The following is a 19,381-nucleotide window of genomic DNA, read 5'->3' as shown; positions in this document are numbered from 1 at the left end:
GGTATGGGGAATTAGAGGAAGCTACCAAAGACTTTATTGGTATTGTTTAAATAAAAATGCACAACACATTTTCAACTTACCGAATTAAATTATTTAAGATTCATTTTTCTTGGCAAGAGACTGATTACAAACTAGTGAATTTTTCTAAGACATTTAAACTGCAAGCAATATGTTAAATGAACCTAAGATATGGTTTGGCTCCAGGGGCATTTTCTCTAAATTATTATGGTACACCTTGGTTAAAATTTATGCTGTAATGTCACAAAAATTTAAAAATATATTGAATGTATCTTGTCTTTCAGGGGATCTTGAAGGAAAAGTGAAGTGGCTTGACAATTTTCAAAAATTTAGACATCTACAGGAGATTATAGTGTGGCCTCCGCTGTGGGAGAGAGAGAAAAGGTTTTTCATTCCAGAGGTAAAAAAAAAAAAAAAAAAAAAAAAAAAAAAAAAAAAAAAAGATCTGTTAGGACTTAGGTTTAGCATTCAATTGGAATACATTAGTTTTACAAAGTCCCCAGATGTCCACTTGAATATTAAACCTAGTTTTATGAGCAAGAAGTACAGCCTTCATCCACATAGAATTGTATGTGGGGATGCTAATGTCATCCCACCATTCTTGGGACGGTCCTTCTGAGGGTTTTTCTCCTTCTTTCCCATTCCTGTGTCCATCTACTGACAGTTCTAAATGTCTTAAACCTTATAGACAGAGTGCATTGCCTCAGCTCTGGGAATGTGTTTTCTTCTAACCACTAACAACCTCTCTTTGATTTTCTCCCTTGTTTTGCAAGTGCCTGAAACACAATTTTAAAGAACACATGGCAGAAAACATCCTGTCGCCAACCAGAAGACACCTTCTCTATGAGGGAAAATTAACTCTTGCAGGTAAATAACTTTTTCTTTGAAAAACCACCATCTTTGCTACCATGTAACTCGTCCAATTGTTGCTAATTAAGAGGTGTGAAGAATTGTGTTTGTTTATGGCCAAGGCCATGGAAAATGTGAGTCAGAGAATGCTATGGACTCACGCAAATGCTGGCTTGATCAAAGACTTCACAACATAACTAGCTATGTGCCCTTCATTTTCTCTCTGTAAAATGGAATAACTATATCTCATGAGATTGTTGTTAAAATGAAATCACATACATGAGGACCTTAACTCAAGGTTGGGAATATCATAAACACTCCACATCAGCTGTTACCATCATTTTACTCTACCAATGAGGTGGGCAGTCATCCTATCAGTGTTGATTAAGAATCTGTTTTTTTTTTTTTTTTTTTTTTTTTTTTTTTTTTTTTTATTTATTTTTTTTTTTTTTTTATTTTGGTTTTTCAATTACAGTTGTCCCCTTTTCCCCCAATTTCTCTCCCCCACCCAGCCCACCCCCTCTCCCGCAATCATATCCCTCCCCGCTGTCCATGTCCATGAGTCCTTCATACAGGCTCTTTAATTAAACCCTTCCCTTACTTATCCCCCTTCTCTCCCTCTCCCCTCCCCCCTATTGACTGCTACTCTGCTTTTTGTTCTATTTAGTTCCTTTGTCTGTGTTGTTCTTTAGTTTCCTGTATTAGGTGATATCATATGGTATTTTTCTTTCTTTGCCTGGCTTATTTCACTAAGCATAATCCTCTCTAGTTCCATCCATGTTGTTGCAAATGGTAGGAGTTCCTTCTTTCTTTCTGCTACATAGTATTCCATTGTGTAAATGTACCACAGTTTTTTGATCCACTCATCTACAGATGGGCACTTAGGTTGTTTCCAGCACTTAGCTATTGTAAACAGTGCTGCTATGAACATAGGGGTGCATAAGTTCTTTTGAATTGGTGTTTCAAGATTCTTCGGGTATAATCCTAGTAGTGGAGTCGCTGGTTCAAAAGGCAGTTCCATTTTTAATCTTTTGAGGTAATTCCATACTGTTCTCCATAATGGTTGCACCAGTCTGCATTCCCACCAACAGTGCAGTAGGGTTCCCGTTTCTCCACATCCTCGCCAGCACTTGTTGCTTGTTGATTTGTTGATGATGGCCATTCTGACTGGTGTAAGGTGGTATCTCATTGTGGTTTTTATTTGCATCTCCCTGATGGCTAATGATGTTGAGCATTTTTTCATGTGTCTATGGACCTTCTGTATGTCCTCTTCGGAGAAGTGTTTGTTCAGGTCCCTTGTCCATTTTTTAATTGGGTTGTTTGTTTTCTTGATGTTGAGTCGTATCAGCTCTTTATATATTTTGGATATCAGTCCCCTGTCTGTGATGTCATTGGCAAATATGTTTTCCCATATGGTTGGTTTCCTTTTCAATTTGCTGTTGTTTTCTTTTGCTGAGCAGAAACTCTTCAGTTTGATGTAATCCCATTTATTTATTTTTTCCTTTATTTCTCTTGCTTTAGGAGATGTATCCGTGAAGAGATTGTTACGTGAGATATCTGATATTTTCTTGCCTATGTTTTCCTCTAGGACTTTTATGGTGTCACGGCTTACATTTAAGTCTTTGATCCATCTTGAGTTTATTCTCGTGTGTGGTGTAAGTTGGTGGTCTAGTTTCATTTTTTTGCAGGTCCCTATCCAGTTCTCCCAGCACCATTTGTTAAAGAGGCTCTTCTCACTCCATTTTATGTTCCTTCCTCCTTTATCAAAGATTAGTTGACCATAGAGGCCTGGGTTTATTTCTGGACTCTCTATTCTGTTCCACTGATCTATATGTCTGTTCTTATGCCAGTACCATACTGTTTTGATTACAGTGGCTTTGTAGTATTGTTTGATATCTGGTGTTGTGATTCCTCCTGCTGTGTTCTTCTGTCTCAAGATTGCTTTTGCTATTCGGGGTCTTTTTTGGTTCCATATGAATTTATGGAGTATTTGTTCTAGGTCTGTGAAATATGTCATTGGTATTTTAATAGGGATTGCATTGAATTTGTAAATTGCTTTGGGTAGTATGGCCATTTTGATGATGTTGATTCTTCCCATCCAAGAACATGGTATTTGCTTCCATTTATTTGTTTCTTCCTTAATTTCTTTCTTCAATGTTATGTAATTTTCAGAGTACAGGTCTTTTATCTCTTTGGTTAAGTTTACTCCTAGGTACTTTATTTTTCTTGTTGCTATAGTAAATGGTATTTTCTTTTTTGTCTCTGTCTCTGCTATTTTATTGTTGGTGTACAGAAATGCCTTGGATTTCTGTATATTTATTTTGTACCCTGCGATTTTGCCAAATTCACTTATTATATTGAGTAGTCTTTTAGTGGAGTTTATAGGATTTTCTAGGTATACTATCATATCATCTGCATATAATGAAAGTTTCACTTCCTCTTTCCCAATTTGGATTCCTTTTATTTCTTTTTCTTGTCTGATTGCTGTGGCTAGGACTTCCAACACTATGTTGAAAAGGAGTGGAGAGAGTGGACAACCTTGTCTCGTTCCTGAGTTCAGGGGGAATGCTTTCAGTTTTTGTCCATTGAGTATGATGTTGGCCTCAGGCTTCTCATATATAGCCTTAATTATGTTAAGATATGCTCCCTTTATTCCCATTTTGCTGAGTGTTTTCATCATAAATGGGTGTTGAACTTTATCAAATGCTTTTTCTGCATCTATTGATATGATCATGTGATTTTTGTCTTTCATTCTGTTTAGGTGATGTATTATATTTATTGATTTGCGAATATTAAACCATCCTTGCATCCCTGGAATGAAGCCCACTTGATCATGATGTATGATCTTTTTGATGTGTTGCTGGATCCTGTTTGCCAATATTTTATTGAGGATTTTAGCATCGATGTTCATCAGTGATATTGGCCTGTAGTTTTCTTTCTTTGTTGTGTCTTGACCTGGTTTGGGGATTAGGATAATACTGGCTTCATAGAAAGAGTTTGGGATTTTCCCTTCTTCTTGGATTTTTTGGAACAGTTTGAGGAGGATAGGAGTTAGTTCTTCCCTGAATGTTTTGTAGAATTCGCCTGTGAAGCCATCCGGTCCAGGGCTTTTGTGTGCCGGGAGATTTTGGATTACTGTTTCAATTTCCTTCTTTGTTATTGGTCTGTTGAGACTTTCCACTTCTTCTTGATTCAGTTTTGGAAGGTTGTATGTTTCTAGAAATTTGTCCATTTCTTCTAGATTGTCAAATTTCTTGTCATACAGTTGTCTGAAGTAATTTCTAACTATCATTTGTATTTCTGAGGTATCAGTCGTGATTTCTCCTCTTTCATTTCTGATTTTGTTTATTTGTGTCTTCTCTCTTTTTTTCTTGATTAGACTGGCTAGAGGCTTGTCGATTTTGTTGATTTTTTCGAAGAACCAGCTCCTAGTTTCGTTGATCTTTTGGATTGTTTGTTTAGTCTCTATGTCATTTAGTTCTGCTCTGATCTTGATGATTTCATTCCTTCTTCTTGCCCTAGGCTTTGTTTGTTGTTGTTGTTCTAGTTCTTGTAGCATTGTGGTTAGGTTTTTTATTTGAGATTCTTCTAGCCTTTTCAGATATGCCTGTATTGCTATAAACTTCCCTCTCAGGACTGCTTTTGCTGTGTCCCACAGGTTTTGGGTTGTTGTGTGCTCATTATCATTAGTTTCTAGAAATTTCTTGATTGCTTCTTTGATGTCATTGTTAGCCCATTCATTATTTAATAGCATGTTATTCAATCTCCATGAGTTTGGGTGTCTTTGATTTTTTCCTCTGAGGTTGATTTCTAGTTTCAAGGCATTGTGATCTGAAAAGATGCTTGATATGATTTCAATTTTCTTGAATTTGTTGAGGCTTGTTTTGTGACCTATCATGTGGTCTATCTTTGAAAATGTCCCATGTGCACTTGAAAAGAATGTATATTTTGCTTCTTTGGGGTGAAAAGTTCTATATATATCAGTTAGATCCATGTGGTTTAGTGTGTTGTTCAATGCCTGTATATCCTTGGTGTTTCTTTGCTTTGATGATCTGTCTATTGTTGATAATGGAGTGTTGAAGTCCCCTACTATGAGTGTGTTGTTGTTGATATCCTTTTTGTGGTCTTCTAGTATTTGCTTTATGTATTTGGGTGCTCCTATGTTGGGTGCATATATGTTTATCAAAGTCATATCTTCTTGATGGATTGTTCCTTTAAGTATTATGAAATGTCCTTCTTTGTCTCTTTTTATTGTCCTTGCTTTGAAATCCATTTTGTCTGATATGAGAACTGCTACCCCGGCTTTTTTTTCCGGTCCGTTTGCTTGGAATATTTTTTTATATCCCTTTACTTTCAGTCTGTGTAAATCTTTTGTTTTGAGGTGTGTTTCTTGTAGACAGCAAATATGTGGGTCCTGTTTTCTTATCCATTCCGTTACCCTATGTCTTTTAATTGGAGCATTTAATCCATTTACATTTAAGGTTATTATTGACATGTATTTATTCATTTCCCTTTGTACCTCTGTTCCTCTCCTCTCTTGTTTTTTCCTAGAACAGTCCCTTTAGCATCTCTTGCAATGCTGGTTTGGTGGAGATGTATTCTTTCAGTCTTCCTTTGTCTGAGAAACTCCTTATTTCACCTTCTATTTTGAATGAGAGCCTTGCTGGGTAGAGTATTCTTGGTTGTAGGCCTTTGTTTTTCATTGCTTGAAATATTTTTGACCATTCCCTTCTGGCTTGTAATGTTTCTGTTGAGAAATCAGTTGATAGCCTTATCGGAGCTCCCTTGTATGTTATTTGCTGCTTTTCTCTTGCTGCTTTTAGGATTCTCTCTTTGTCTTGGAATGTTGCCATTTTAACTATGATGTGCCTTGGAGTGGGTTTTTGGGGGTTCCTCTTGATTGGAACTCTCAGTGCTTCTTGGACTTGCATAGCTTTTCCTCTCATCAGGTTCGGAAAATTTTCTGTCACTATTTCTCCTATCAGATTTTCAATTCCATGTTCCTTTTCTTCTTCCTCTCGTATTCCGATGATCCTTAAATTATTTTTCCTAATGCTATCCTGTAATTCCCTTACATCTTGTTCATATTTTTTCAATCGTTTTTCATTTTGCTGTATTGTCTGGGAGTTTTTCTCTACATTATCTTCTAACTCACTAATCCGATCTTCTGCTTCGTTTAGTCTGCTTTTGACTGATTCTACTGTGTTTTTCAGTTCAGAGATTGTATTCTTAAGTTCTTCCTGGTTCTTGTTAACGATTTCTATGTCTTTTTTTATGCTGGTGTAGTTCTCTGCCAGTTCCCTGTAATTTTCTTGGAGCTGCTGGTAACTTCCTTGAAGGTTGTCATAGTTGATTTTAAGGATGTCGAGTATATTGAGCTTCTTTACCACCATTGTTTTGAATTCCATGTCTGACATTTGGGCTATGTCTATTTCGTCTATCTCTCTTTCTGAGGATTCCTCTTTTCTTTTCATTGAGGGGTTATTTTTGCGTCTTACCATGTTGGATTCTTTTTGTTTTTATTTATTTATTTATTTATTTATTTATATATTTATTTATTGGGGGGGTAGTCTGCTTTGACTTCCCTCCTTTGTGGTGTAATATTCTTTATTGAAGGTCTGGGAGTTTCAGTGGTGCAGTCTCTTTGATATCCTGAGCCTGATGGTCTTAAGTTACCCTTTATGTCGTTTGTTTATGCTGTTCGGTTATATTTCAGATGTTCTTTGATAGGATCTTCCTTCTGGCTACTTGGTTGAGAGTCACTCTATCTGCTTTGTCTTGAGTTCTTTTGTGGATATGCTGTTAAAGACATAAACACACAGCCCAGGCAGGAGACCCACACCCTCAGAAAGTATCCCCCACTCTATCCTGCTATCGTTAGCCAACTAGCCCGTATTAATATAAATGTAAAGAGATTTGAGCTTTTATACTATAAGAAGAATAGATACGAGTTGTTTTTGGGGAGGAAAAATATAATTTTTGATAGAGGGGTTGATAGATTAATAATAGTTGAGACTGTGCAAGCCAGTTAGTAATATTTACATTGTATGTTAAGAAAAATAGAAGAAAAGGATAGAAAAATACTTAGTATAGTAAGAAAGTGGGATTGTATTGTATTTGGGTTTATATAGTAATTATATTGTATTATTTAAAGTAATAGGGGGGCTAAGCTAGACACACAAACGAATAAACCACTATTAAAGAGAAAGGATGAGAAGGAGAGGTTATATGCAACACGTTAGAGATAAAGTTTGTTATTATTGGAAGAGGTGGAGGAAAAACACTCCCCCAAAAAATCCCCCAAGAAAATAGGAGAAAGAAAAGAAGAAAGAGAGAAAGAGAAGAAAATAAAAAATTTACCACAACCCCCCCCAAAAAACCCCAAAAGTTTAGCAAGAAAGGAACAAAGAAAGATAGAAAAGAAAGAATACAGAAGAAAGAAAAAAGAGAGAGAAAAAAAAAAATTGAACCAAAAAAAAAAAAAAAAAAATATATATATATATATATATATATATATACCCCCCAAAACCCCCCCCAAAAAAAACCCCAGGAAAAGAATAAAGAAAGAAGGAAAGAAAAGAAATTATTAAGAAGAAAGAAAGAACAAGGGAGAAAAATTTGGGAGAAAAAATTTGGAGAAAAAAAAAAAACGATGTTTTTACTGCGTTTTAGCCTTGGTGTGTTGCCTTCTTTTTCTGGGTCCGCAGCTGGTCTAGTGTGGCAGGTCAGAGGTTCTTGTTCTTTTGCCGGACTGGTGTGCGCACCCGGTTGCCGCTATGGTGCGCGCCCGCGATTGCCGGCGCGGCGCGCTACCTTGCTGCCCGCTGTAGCCAGTTGAGGTGCCCTTGCGCGTAAGCCCCTGCGCGCTCTGACGGCCCGAGAGTTTGCCCCGTGGTTGGAGCCCACTGCTGCCGGGCCGCGGTGGTTCCCCGTTCGTGCCAAGGTGTCTCTGTCCGCGCGGGCGGCCCGAGCGCTTTCCCCGGGATTGGCTCCTTCTTTCGCTGGGGCGCGGCAGTTCCCCGTTCGCGCCGAGGTGACCCTGCCCGCGCGGACGGCCCGAGCGCTTTCCCCGGGATTGGCTCCTTCTTTCGCTGGGGCGCGGCAGTTCCCCGTTCGCGCCGAGGTGACCCTGCCCGCGCGGACGGCCCGAGCGCTTTCCCCGGGATTGGCTCCTTCTTTCGCTGGGCCGCGGCGGTTCCCCGTTTGCGCCAAGGTGACCCTGCCCGCACAGGCGGCCAGAGAGCTCCCACTGACCCCGGGCTGAGGTGCTTTCACGCTCGCACGCTGCCCCGTGCCCTCAGTCCCGCTGAGCCGAGCTCCGGGAGTTGGTCTCTCGCCTCTTAGGGCAGGGCCAGGGACACTTGCGCTCAGTGGAATCGAGCGTCCGTGGGTCGCCGCCTCTCGCTGTTCCCGTGCTGCAGCCGCCCGCCTTCCCTCACCCGTCTGGGCGGGCACAAACAGAGCCTGCGCTAGTGGTCTGCTTTCCGGCCTGGGGCCCTACGCCCACGGGAGCTGTCTAGGGGTGTCTGTGCACAGTCCTCTGCGTGTTCAGTGGGCCCTCCCTGTGCCCGTTGGGGCACTGATCTTATGTCCGTTGGGGAATGTCCGAGGGACGCCTGGACTCACGGCCCCGCGCACCTGGGCCAGTGAATGAGAGCACTTCCCTATGTGCGCCCCCGCGACCCAATGGTAGGGTTGAGGAGTGGATTAGCGCGCCCCTGCGCCTGGGCTCCTCCAGAACGGCCTACCCCACCCAAACTTTCCTCCCGTCTCCACCATCCACTAGAGAAAAATATAAAGGAGAATTATGTTCTCACTTGCCCGGTAGCACGCTGTCTCCTGTCCTTCAGCGCCAATGCCACTTGGTCGAGTCCCGTCTCTGCCAGCGGGCAGAGATCCGCTCTCCGCCTGACTCCTCTCTGGGGTAGCCTGTGGTCGCCAAAAATCCTTTGTGTGCTTCCCGCCACAGCTCGGGCAGCCGCCCCAGTCAGGAATCCCGTTTCGTCCCCTTTTTCTCCGCTATCCTCACTAAACAGGTTGTTCCCAGGTGGATTTTCTCTAATCCAGCAGTGCCTTGGCTCAACTCCCGCCAATGTCCAGCTGCTCACTGAGATGTTCTGTCTGCAATTAGACCAAACTGTAGACGGGTCTCCGGAGCCTAAAACCGCAACCTCTCCTCACTCCTCCGCCATCTTACCTCTCCAAAGAATCTGTTTTATAACACATGTTGTACTAGGTAGGTATCACTGGAGGATATAATCGTCTTCCTCTAGTTGGGAAGCTGTCCTGTAATGAGCAGACTTGCAGGGTAAGTTCAGAAAAGAAGAGACTGTGAAGCTGGAGTACCTAGGAAAGACTTCATGTGGTCCACAGGACTGACTAGAGGAGGCGGGGGGGGGCTTGGAGGGATACAAAGATGGAGGTCACTGGAAGGGAGGGAGGGAGGACCTCCCATAGGATTTGCATTCATTCACTTATTTGTTTCTGTACAAAATCTCAACTGGGCACCTACTCTGTAAGAAGCCCTATGGAATATGAGGTTGTCTGTTTATGTTAGCATGAGATCTGGTGGGGGGTGCCAGGCAATGACTCTTGATTTGATACACATTTGTGGAGAATCTGCTATATTTTAGCTATAGATGTGAGGCTGAGATGTAACCCTCACCTGGAACCTGCCAGCTAGGGAAGGTATGCCCAACATTTCAAATCAAAGGGCTTTCTCATGCATTTTCTCTTTCCAGTGTACTCTTCAGAGAAGTTACATTTAATCCTAAATTATAGGTGAGAATTATGAGGCTCAGGAAGGTTCTGTATCATGCTCAAGATCAACCGAAGGTTAATGTCAGAGTCCAGGCAGCCTCAGCCTAGCAGGCTTCCAAAAAAATGAGGGGCCCAGCCAGGAAATTGCCAGCAATAAGTGATAGACTTATAAGGGTGTTGAAGAAGGAGTCATCAGAAGCAATGCACAAAATGATTAGAGGAGGAGACCACAGCAGAGAGAGCGGCCCGCAAGCTCTGCAGTGAAGCAAGGTGCCACGAGAAGGCCCTGAGTTTATTTCTCAACCATTTTTAACCTCTAGACCATCCACCCCACCCACCCCCCACTTTCATTTAGAAAAATAACAATTATAAATTTTTTGATGTTATTTACAATTTCAAAAATAAGTATATATTGTGACAAAAATCAAAGTAATGAAGCAAAACACAGCTTCCTGTTCAAACATATGCTTTTCCCTCCAAAATTCATTTCCTCCTGGAATTATCAGAGATTTTGATTCACTCCTTCCCTCTATCTACCAACTTTCCAACACTGTGAGATGTGCTGACCCATCCTAAAATGTTAGAAATGGGCATGGATAGAAAAGGATAAATGTAAGAGAGATATCACAAGGCAAAAATAGGAGGACTCTATCCTTGACAAAAATAGTTGAAGAGGGAATGAGTGGCTGTCTTCAAGAGTTTATGTGCCTGAAAGGTTGGTTGATCACACTGAGGGGACAGAGGGAATGGGTCAGGAAGGCAATTTTAGGGCAGGACGAGAAGCCACGTGGAAGTTGGATGAACATGACAATGGTCATCTCTCAGTGGAAAGCTATGGTAGATATTTATTCACGTGTCACATGGCATTGGGGTGCTTGTCACAGAAGTGTGGGTGGGAGACTGGCCTGAGAAGGAGTCTTTACAAAGAGACCCAACTTTTCAGAAACCCAACTTTTCAGAAAATGTTTCTTGTAGAGTCCAATGTAATGGAATGAAGATGAACCACATAAATGTCACTGACACCATGCATTTGTTTAATGGCATATGCTGTGTTCCCTGGATTCCTTCAGAGAGGAGATGCCATGTAGTAGTGGTAACATATCAAGTTTGAAGTCATGGGACTTCGACTCAGAGTTTTCATGGAGATGTGGTAGGGGTGGGCTGATAGTTGTGGAAGAAACACGACATCATTTTGAATGGAAAAAGCAGTGGACCATGAATAAGGAGAGCTAAACAATTTTGGGTAACATTGTTTAAATTGCCTTCATCTTTTCTGGAAATGTTGATGGTGATGATGATGATACCTAACACATAAATTTTGTTCCAAAATTTCTTTCAGCTTTAAAATCTGTACTGTTGTAATCAAATAAGTATATTTTCTCATTCTCAGAAAGTACAAGGTTTCATAACTTTTGGAGCAGAACCAATTTCCCATTGGAAGTCACACAGCATCCTATTCATAAATGTGTTGCTCCCTATAGACTGGTATTTCTAAATGGAAAAATGAGTGAAGTGCAGACAAATATGATTGTCTTACAGCTGCAACATTAAAGAACACATGTTGTTCAAGCTGCTGCCAAACTGGAATAAGTCTGTGATGCTGCTCTGTTCTCTAATAGTGCAATGAGAACCACAGTCCAGACTCCATGAGAAAAAAATAAAGACATAGTCAACATACAACTGCAAAAATGTGTAAGTCTCAGATCTGGTTGTGTAGCACTTAGCTAAGAGTTTCAGAATCACAATGTTCATTAAGTAAGTCTCATGAAATAACTTGGTTAAAGTATTTCACTGGGCTGTGATAGCTTCAAACTCCTTGAGTAATAAATGTGAACAGCCTGATTTTATGCTTATCATCTTCCTCCTTGGTCATGCTCTTTTATATTACCATATGTACTTTTTAGTACCATCAGTTTATGATTTATCTTATTTTAAATCTTGTTTACATATTTATTATGGGTCCGCTCTCAGTAGAATTAAAACTCCTTGAAGGCAGAGATTCTGTCTTAAACATTGATGCATAGCAGGTAGTCACTGCTTGTTGACTGCTTGGTGGAACATGAGGGCCTCAGTAAATAGCTAAAATAATCATCATTTCCTAGGATAAACTGTAGGACATAGCAGATGCTCACTGCTTGCTTGTTAAAATAAAATACTTAAAGTTAGCAAGAGAAAAAAGCTATTTCATTTTGACAGTGATCTTTGACCTAACTTACATATGAATAGCACTGTGTGGGGAAAACATTTAACAGGTCTAATGTTGTCCATCATCTCATTCCTAGCACTATGTCTGTATTAGTTAAGATATTTGTTCAGCCAGTGGAGACAGAGAGAGATAATAAATGCTTAAAAGGACAAGTTTATTTCTCTCTCATGTAAAATCCAGAGCTCTGTGACAGCTTTCCTCCATGGTGTAATTAGGGATCCAGGTTTCTTTGACCTTTGTATTCTGCCATCCCTGGGGTACTACTTTCTCCTGCGTGGTCCCAGAGGAGGCACTGGGGTGTCTAGCTGGTGGGAGGGGAAAGGGAACAGGAGAGGAAAGCTGGCTGTTTAAGAATATAACTCACAAGTTGCACACTTTTGCTCATATTCCATTGGTCATAATGTAGTCATGTGGTCATATTTTACTACAAAGGAAGCTAGTAGATGTAGTATTTATTTTCAGTGAACATGTACCCACTAAAGCTCAGTAATTCCACTACTACAAAAGAAGAGAAATATTTTCTGAGGAACAATCTACAGTCTTCGCCATAGCCTAATTTTGAAAAAAAAAATATATTTTTAGTAGTGACAGAATACAATTTTTAAAAAATATTCAAGGACAATTCAAAATTCAATAAAATACCTAATTTCTCCTCTATGCAAATATGGAATGAATCTACCCTTTAAACCTAAAGAAGGGAAGGAAAAAGAAATAAATTCTAAATATTTTATCCAATAATTTAACCTTAACCACCTAGTTACCAGGGATAAAATTACATGAGAAAGACAAGCGAGACTTCAGGCCAAGATGGAGACCTAGACAGATGCACTGCACCTCCCTCCACAACTAAGAAGGAATACAACCACCTCAAAACTAGAGACAACCAGAAGTTCCAGAAAACCTACCTGCATGGAAGTCTGACAAACAAAGATATAAAGAAGAAATATTCATCCAGACAGGTAGGAGGGGCAGAGCCGGGGCAGAGAGGATGTGGTGTAATGGCAGCAGCAGCAGCGGCAGTGGTAGGCCACTAGAAAGTGCAGTCACACGTTTAAGAAAGTCAGGAGGTACACCTGGGGAGCACTCCTAACTCCAGATTAGACCTCACAGCTCATGGTTCCAGCACTGGAAAAAATTAAGCCTTATTGCTTCTGACTGTGAAAACCAGAGGGGGTTGGGGTAGAGGAAGAAACTGCCAGTCTCTCCACAGAGTTCCCTTGTTTAAAGGGCCCCTATGATCCTAGGACATCCGCAGACCCACCCACTCTGGGAACCACCACCAGGGCAACAGCTAGAGAGGTGCCAGTCCCATACAGAAGTGGAAGTGCCTGGAAAAGAGGCGAGTGCTGAGCATGTGGCATTGTTCCCTCTCAGATCTCTCCCCAACATACAGCACCACAATGTGGTGAAACCAGTCGCCCTATACTGACGAATCCCTAAGGCTCCACCCCTTACAATATAACAGGTGTGACAGCTCTACCTAAGATACAGAGGCAAACAAACACAGGAGTCTGTCAAGATGAGAAGACAGAGAAGTATGGCCCAAAAGAGGGAACAGATAAAGGTTCTAGTGAGAGAACTAAGTGACAAGGAGATAGCCAACCTAAAAGATGTAGCGTTCAAAACACTGGTGATGAAGATGCTCACAGGCTTGAAAGATATGCTTAAGAATGGCAAACGCATAAGGAAAGAAGTGAAGGCTAAGCTAAATGAAACAAAGGAAAGTCCACACAAAAGCAATGGTGAAGGGAAGGAAACCAGGGTTCAAATCAACGATCTGAAACATAAGGAAGAAAAAAATAGTCAACCAGTACAGAATGAGGAAACAAGAATTAAAAAAAAAAAAAAAAAGGAGAGGCTTAGGAACCTCTGGGACAGCTTTAAATGTGCCAATAACCAAATCGTAGAGGTGCCAGAAGGTGAAGAAGAAGAACAAGAAATTGGAAGATTATGTGAAAAAATAATGAAAGAAAAACTTTCCTAATTTGGCAAAGGAAATAGACATACAAGTTCAGGAAGCAGAGAGAGTCCCAAACAAGCTAGATCCAAAGAGGACCACACCAAGATACACCATAATTAAAATGCCAAACGTTAAAGATAAAGAGAGGATCTTAAAAGCAGCAAGAGAAAAGCAGACAGTTACCTGCAAAGGAGTGCCTATAAGACTCACCTGATTTCTCAAAAGAAACTTTGTAGGCAAGAGGGGACTGGCAAGAAGTATCCAATGTGATGAAAACCAAGGACCTACAACCAAGACTACTCTATCCAGAAAAGCTATCATTTAGAATGGAAGGGCAGATAAAGTGCTTCCCAGATAAGGTACAGCAAAAGGAGTTCATCATCACCAAGCCATTATTATATGAAATGTTAAAGGGACTTATTTAAGAAAAAAAAGATCAAAACTATGAACATTAAAATGACAACAAACTCACAACTATTGACAACTGAATCTAAAAAATAAAAACAAAATCCTACTAAGCAAACCAGAACAGGAACAGAATCATAGGTGTGGTGGTCATTTGGAGGGTTATCAACTGAGAGAGGGGAGGGGGAGAGATAGGGAAATGGTGCAGGGATTAAGAAGCATAATCGGTTGGTACAAAATAGACAGGGGGAAGTTAAGAATAATACAGAAAATGATGAAGCCAAAGAACTTATACGCACGACCCATGGACATGAACTAAGTGGGGTTAGATTGCTAGAGGGAAGGGGGATACTGGGCAGAGGGAGCAAAGAGAAAAAAATGGGGCTACTATAACAACATAATCCATAAAACATACTTTAAAAATATTATTTAAGTATATGAGAAAGAACTTCTAGAATAATATAGATAAAATAAGTAAGATAATAAAAATATTTAGTGATTTTTAAAAATATTTACTTTAAGTATCTGTCACATTCCCCTTTGGACAGACTGCCTTTCCTCTGAAATCCCTTAACTTCAACTTTTTTTTTTCTCCTAACTTCTAAGTGATAAGGTTAGAGGAGGGCATATCTTACTTTATTTGATTTCTCTTTTACCATTAGTCCCTTCCAAGAGAAAAGTAGAAAAGCCTAATTGCCTTAAATCAAAAGTTATATCAAAATAGTTTGTAAGTATAAAGCTACAGAAGGAATATTTAAACATGTATCAACACACTGTAAAACTTAAGAAACAAGTAAGTAGTCTTAATCAGCTAGGGCCACCATAATGGAAATACCATAGACTGGGTGGCTGAAACAAAAGAAATTTATTGCTCACAGTTCTGGAGGCTGAAAGTCCAAGATGAAGTCAGCAGCCTAATTTGTTTTCTGATGAGAGCTCTCATTCTGGCTTGCAGGTGGCCTCCTTCTTGGGTGCAGCCCCAGCTTTCTCTCTAGTTCTCCTCTGTTGATACTAATCCTGCCGGAGCAGGGCTTCACCCTCACGCTTCCATTTATCTTTATTACTTCCTTACTCCAAAAACAGCCACACTGGGGATTAGGAGGGGGTTTGAGCTGGGGTGTGGGGAGGGCACATTTAGTCCACAGCAATGACAAAATGCCCTTTTATTTGATAATGCATACCTTTGCCAATGACCACTCAGATGGGTCAAAAGGCAACGATACTGTAAGTTCTATAGTTGATAGATATGTCTGAGGCTTAATTGAAACTATACAAACGTCACCCAAGTGTCTTAGACACATGTGAAATGCATCACAAATTCAATGTCTTTAAAGTCTCTGCTCTAGGAAGAAGTCAATCCAAAAGCCATGCAGTTTTCTGACCCAGGTGATGGAGTGCCCTGACCTAGCCTGCCCAGGATGCCAGATGCATTTGTTCCCTAAGCGATTTTTTGGTTTAAAAAACAAAAAACCTTCTGCTTACTATTTTCAGCCCCAATTTCACCTTCTTTCTTTCCTCAGAAAGTACAAGATTCCTAGATGTTTATCTGTTTCTCTTCAATGATTTCCTCTTGGTTACAAAAACTAAGCGCAACAAAAAGGTAAAATGCTGCTGTTTCTAAATGTGTGCTAAATAAGTTTAGAAAAGTTTCCAAATAAGTTGTGTCAAAATATGAAATATTTTAATATATCAAATTGGATTCACCCTCTAAAAATGGAAATATTACAAAAGATAGTTCTGAACTAAAAAATAAAACAATAACTAAAGCAAGTTATGTTTTTTAAGGATGTCAAAGCAATGTGTACATTTTTAGAATAACTTAGTCTGTATATTTTTGGAGTAAGTCCCAGAAGACACAGGACTTTCTTCTTGACCTGCCTAAGCTTTTGTCCATATTGACCCTTTCATCATCCGAATTGTCCACAATGAAAGCTGCCAGAGTGGGGGCTCTCTCAAAAATGTCTGCTGCTACATGCTAAGGTGATATTCATCACTCATTCTGATTTCAAAGCTCACAGCATGCCTGGACATTAGTGACTTGGGGGCTGCGGGTGAGAGGGAGCTCTGGTCTCTCAGTATCTACCTGGGTATAAGAGCTGCAGAAGCCAAACACATGTATAGCTGCCATCACAGACCAAATGAGTCAGCTGGGGCTAAAAGCCACAAAATCTCTCAAGAGCAGGGATTTTTCCCACTACTTAACTATTAATGGCCACTATTATTTTCGTTACTAATTAAGCCACAAGTATCATGGTCCACTAAGGGCGTTCTGTCTAAGCTCCCATGTCACAGTCTGTCCCCTGAATAGTGTGAGTGATGTTTTGAAGGGGACCGCCTCTAAGGCACCTAGACATCCGCGCCTAGTGGGAGGAGGAGCTGCGATGTTGAAAGCCATCAGATATCTGTTTTATTAACTCACTTCCTTACCAGATGACTAGCCTTACACAGATGGAAGATCAGAAGATTTAGATATCTCAAGTCCTTTAAGAATATAAGCTTTTAGGTGCCACATTGGTTAGTTGCACTAAATAATTTAAGGATCTTTAAATAAAATAGATACCAGTTGATTGATCAATCTAGCTAGCCCTGGCTGGTTTAGCTCAGTGGATTGAGCGTCGGCCTGCGAGCTAAGTGTCGCTGGTTCGATCTTCCAGTCAGGGCACATCAGAGAAGGAAAACTCTGACTCCAAAAAACCTCCGCTGCCTTGTGGCATACCTCGTCAGGGGAAGGCTAAGGGAGTAAACCCCGACAGAAAATCCGGAGCCGGAGTCCCTAAGGCGGTTTGACGTTGTAGTCAACACCGGCAACTCCTGCGGCGCACCTGAAGCCAAGCCTGAAGCCAAGCTGTATTGACTCCGTCTTTCCCTTGGACCCTTCAGCTGCGAAGAGAGGGGGGGTCTGCTGCATGGGCAACAGCAGACCCTCCATATCACCCTGCCCAGGCTCTGTAGCTTCAGCTTCACTGGAGAGGACACTCCAGCGTCATCGCAAGATGTCGATTCAACACGAGAGGAGACAGATACCATGTCACTCCCGAGTCGGACTGCACAGCCATTCTCGGCAGTGCAGATAGACTCTTAAGAAGCTACACCATCGTCTTTTGAGACGGACGGCTGCCGACGACGACGATTGATCAATCTATGAATAATTGAATGGTCGTTGAGGAGAGAGTGGCTATTGGAGTGTATTAAGGATTGCAGTTTTGAATCTTAGATGGCCTTCTCTTAAATTACCCAGACTAGGCATGTTTGAACAAGACAAGCTCTGAAAAATCGTTATCCCCAACTAAAACCTGATGCTAAGCACAGCCTACCTTCACATCAAATAATGGCTCAGATCTGAGTACATGAATTAATTACAGCCCATACTGGTTGTATTTATAAGATAATATTCTGGCTTCATGCTTCACAACTTGATTCCAAAATAAGGAATGTTTTCTACTTTACATTCCTTTTTAAATTCCTCTGTCTAATAAGTCTGGAGTATTTTATTGGCTTCATAGGCACAAAAATAACCACCCAGAGAAAAACATCAAGTTTCACTTAAAAAAAAATTACTATGTTTTAAATTTCTCTTTGCAATTTAATGAATAATACATGTCATGGATATCACAATCTTTGACACCCCTTTTTAAAAAATTCACCACCCTGTATATTCAAAATAACTGATTATTTACAAGTTATAGAGTATGGAATCTACTTAGTTTAGTAGACTAAGTGGACAGAGTGGGCCAGAATGAGGCTCCTCTTCTCACTCAGCTCAATCAGTGCTATAGAGAGATACTAGAAATGAAGAGCTTCCCATTGACATGAGGTGGTAAAAGTGTTTCCCAATTATAGACATCGCACATTATTTATTCCAGTAATTAAACTTGGATATCAGAAACACCATGCTTTAAATCACTATGTACTTTGGGGAAATGCTTTTCAAGAAATAGCAAGCTAGATTTCAAGCAATTGTTTCTAAAAATTGATTTAGGGATGTGCACCAATACTTTTCTTCTTTATTGCATTATTTTTCTCTTTCATTTCAGAAAGCTGGAGGCTCAGACACAGGTGTAATGTGTCCTTCACTTACTCCTGAGCTGCAAACAGTCATAAAAGAGGGTGGTTCATGTACAGTACTCGATCAGCCCATTCCACTAGATAGATTGGTAGTCAAAAGTATCAATCCACTCCATGTGTCAGGTATGTGTCCATTTTCATCCTTCAGTTTATCTGTTTGCCATTGCACAGTTTTATATTGGCCTTTTTTGGTGGCAGCACACAAATCCAACTTAAGTTTTCCTGAAAGAAAATATATCCTATGCAGCTATATATCACTCTCTCTACAAATTAGTTGTGGAAAGAGTTTTGGACTTGTTTTCCAATGCTTAGATGACCCACTCTGCCACTTGACAGCAATGTGTCCATAGACAAGAAAATTACATTTTCTACGCCACAGATTCCTCTTGGTAAAATAGGGATAGTATTATCTATGTTAGTGGATTGTCATATGAATTGAATGAAATAATGCATGTAAAGCACTCAATAAATGAGAGCTATTTTTAACATTATCATTACTAGTACTATTATTATTGATAAATCACTAGTATACCACAGCATGCTATGAAAACCCAAGATATTCTGTTACAGTAGGTATATAGAAATAAATATGCCAGAAATAATTTGTTTGCATATATATGTGTCAGAAATATACATAGATCATTTTAACTCATTTTTCAAGCATTTCCCAAGTGTCTACAGAGAACCAGGATGCTGTGAGTTTCCTGGAGTTACAGAGGTGAATAAAAAACAGCCCTTCTTCTTGGGGATCTCTCAGAACACTGAAAGATCAGTAAATCCTATCATGAAAGCCCTGGCATTCAGGGGACTTAAAAGACATTTCAGTCTGTTCAGTGCTGGGTAGTGTTCGAGAGGAAGCAGATGGTCATTCTGCCTTGGGTAGAGGCTCCTAGGAGACCAGCTGAGGCCAGGCAGGAGGAGATCGCCTTTCTGTTCCAAGGGAGGAGCAGGGAAAGGGGTAGCATTACCCATTCTCCTCAATTCCAAACCAGTGGCCAAGCCCAAAGCATCAATGACTAGTGAAGGAGGACCTATCCATACAAATCAATATTACATAGTGAGTGAGAGAATGAATGAATATACAAACTAATAACAATAGCAAACATTTATATCATTAT

The 19,381-nt window shown here is 40.3% G+C and overlaps 1 protein-coding gene across 1 annotated transcript in view; it reads left to right on the top strand.

Moving 5' to 3' along the window:
- Positions 1-19,381, top strand: part of PLEKHG7 (pleckstrin homology and RhoGEF domain containing G7) — a 39,846-nt gene that overhangs the window by 15,113 nt on the left and 5,352 nt on the right. The window contains exons 7-10 of the mRNA XM_090275737.1: positions 303-418; positions 792-885; positions 15,719-15,798; positions 18,233-18,386. Coding sequence (XP_090131863.1) covers positions 303-418; positions 792-885; positions 15,719-15,798; positions 18,233-18,386 — 444 coding nt within the window. The remainder of the gene's footprint in view (positions 1-302; positions 419-791; positions 886-15,718; positions 15,799-18,232; positions 18,387-19,381) is intronic.

Source organism: Furipterus horrens, unplaced genomic scaffold, assembly GCF_987537825.1.
Source record: "Furipterus horrens unplaced genomic scaffold, mFurHor1.1.pri manual_scaffold_4, whole genome shotgun sequence".
NCBI classification, from domain to species: domain Eukaryota; kingdom Metazoa; phylum Chordata; class Mammalia; order Chiroptera; family Furipteridae; genus Furipterus; species Furipterus horrens.
The sequence above is the reverse complement of the archived record's forward strand: the minus strand, read 5'-3'. Positions and strand labels throughout refer to the sequence as shown.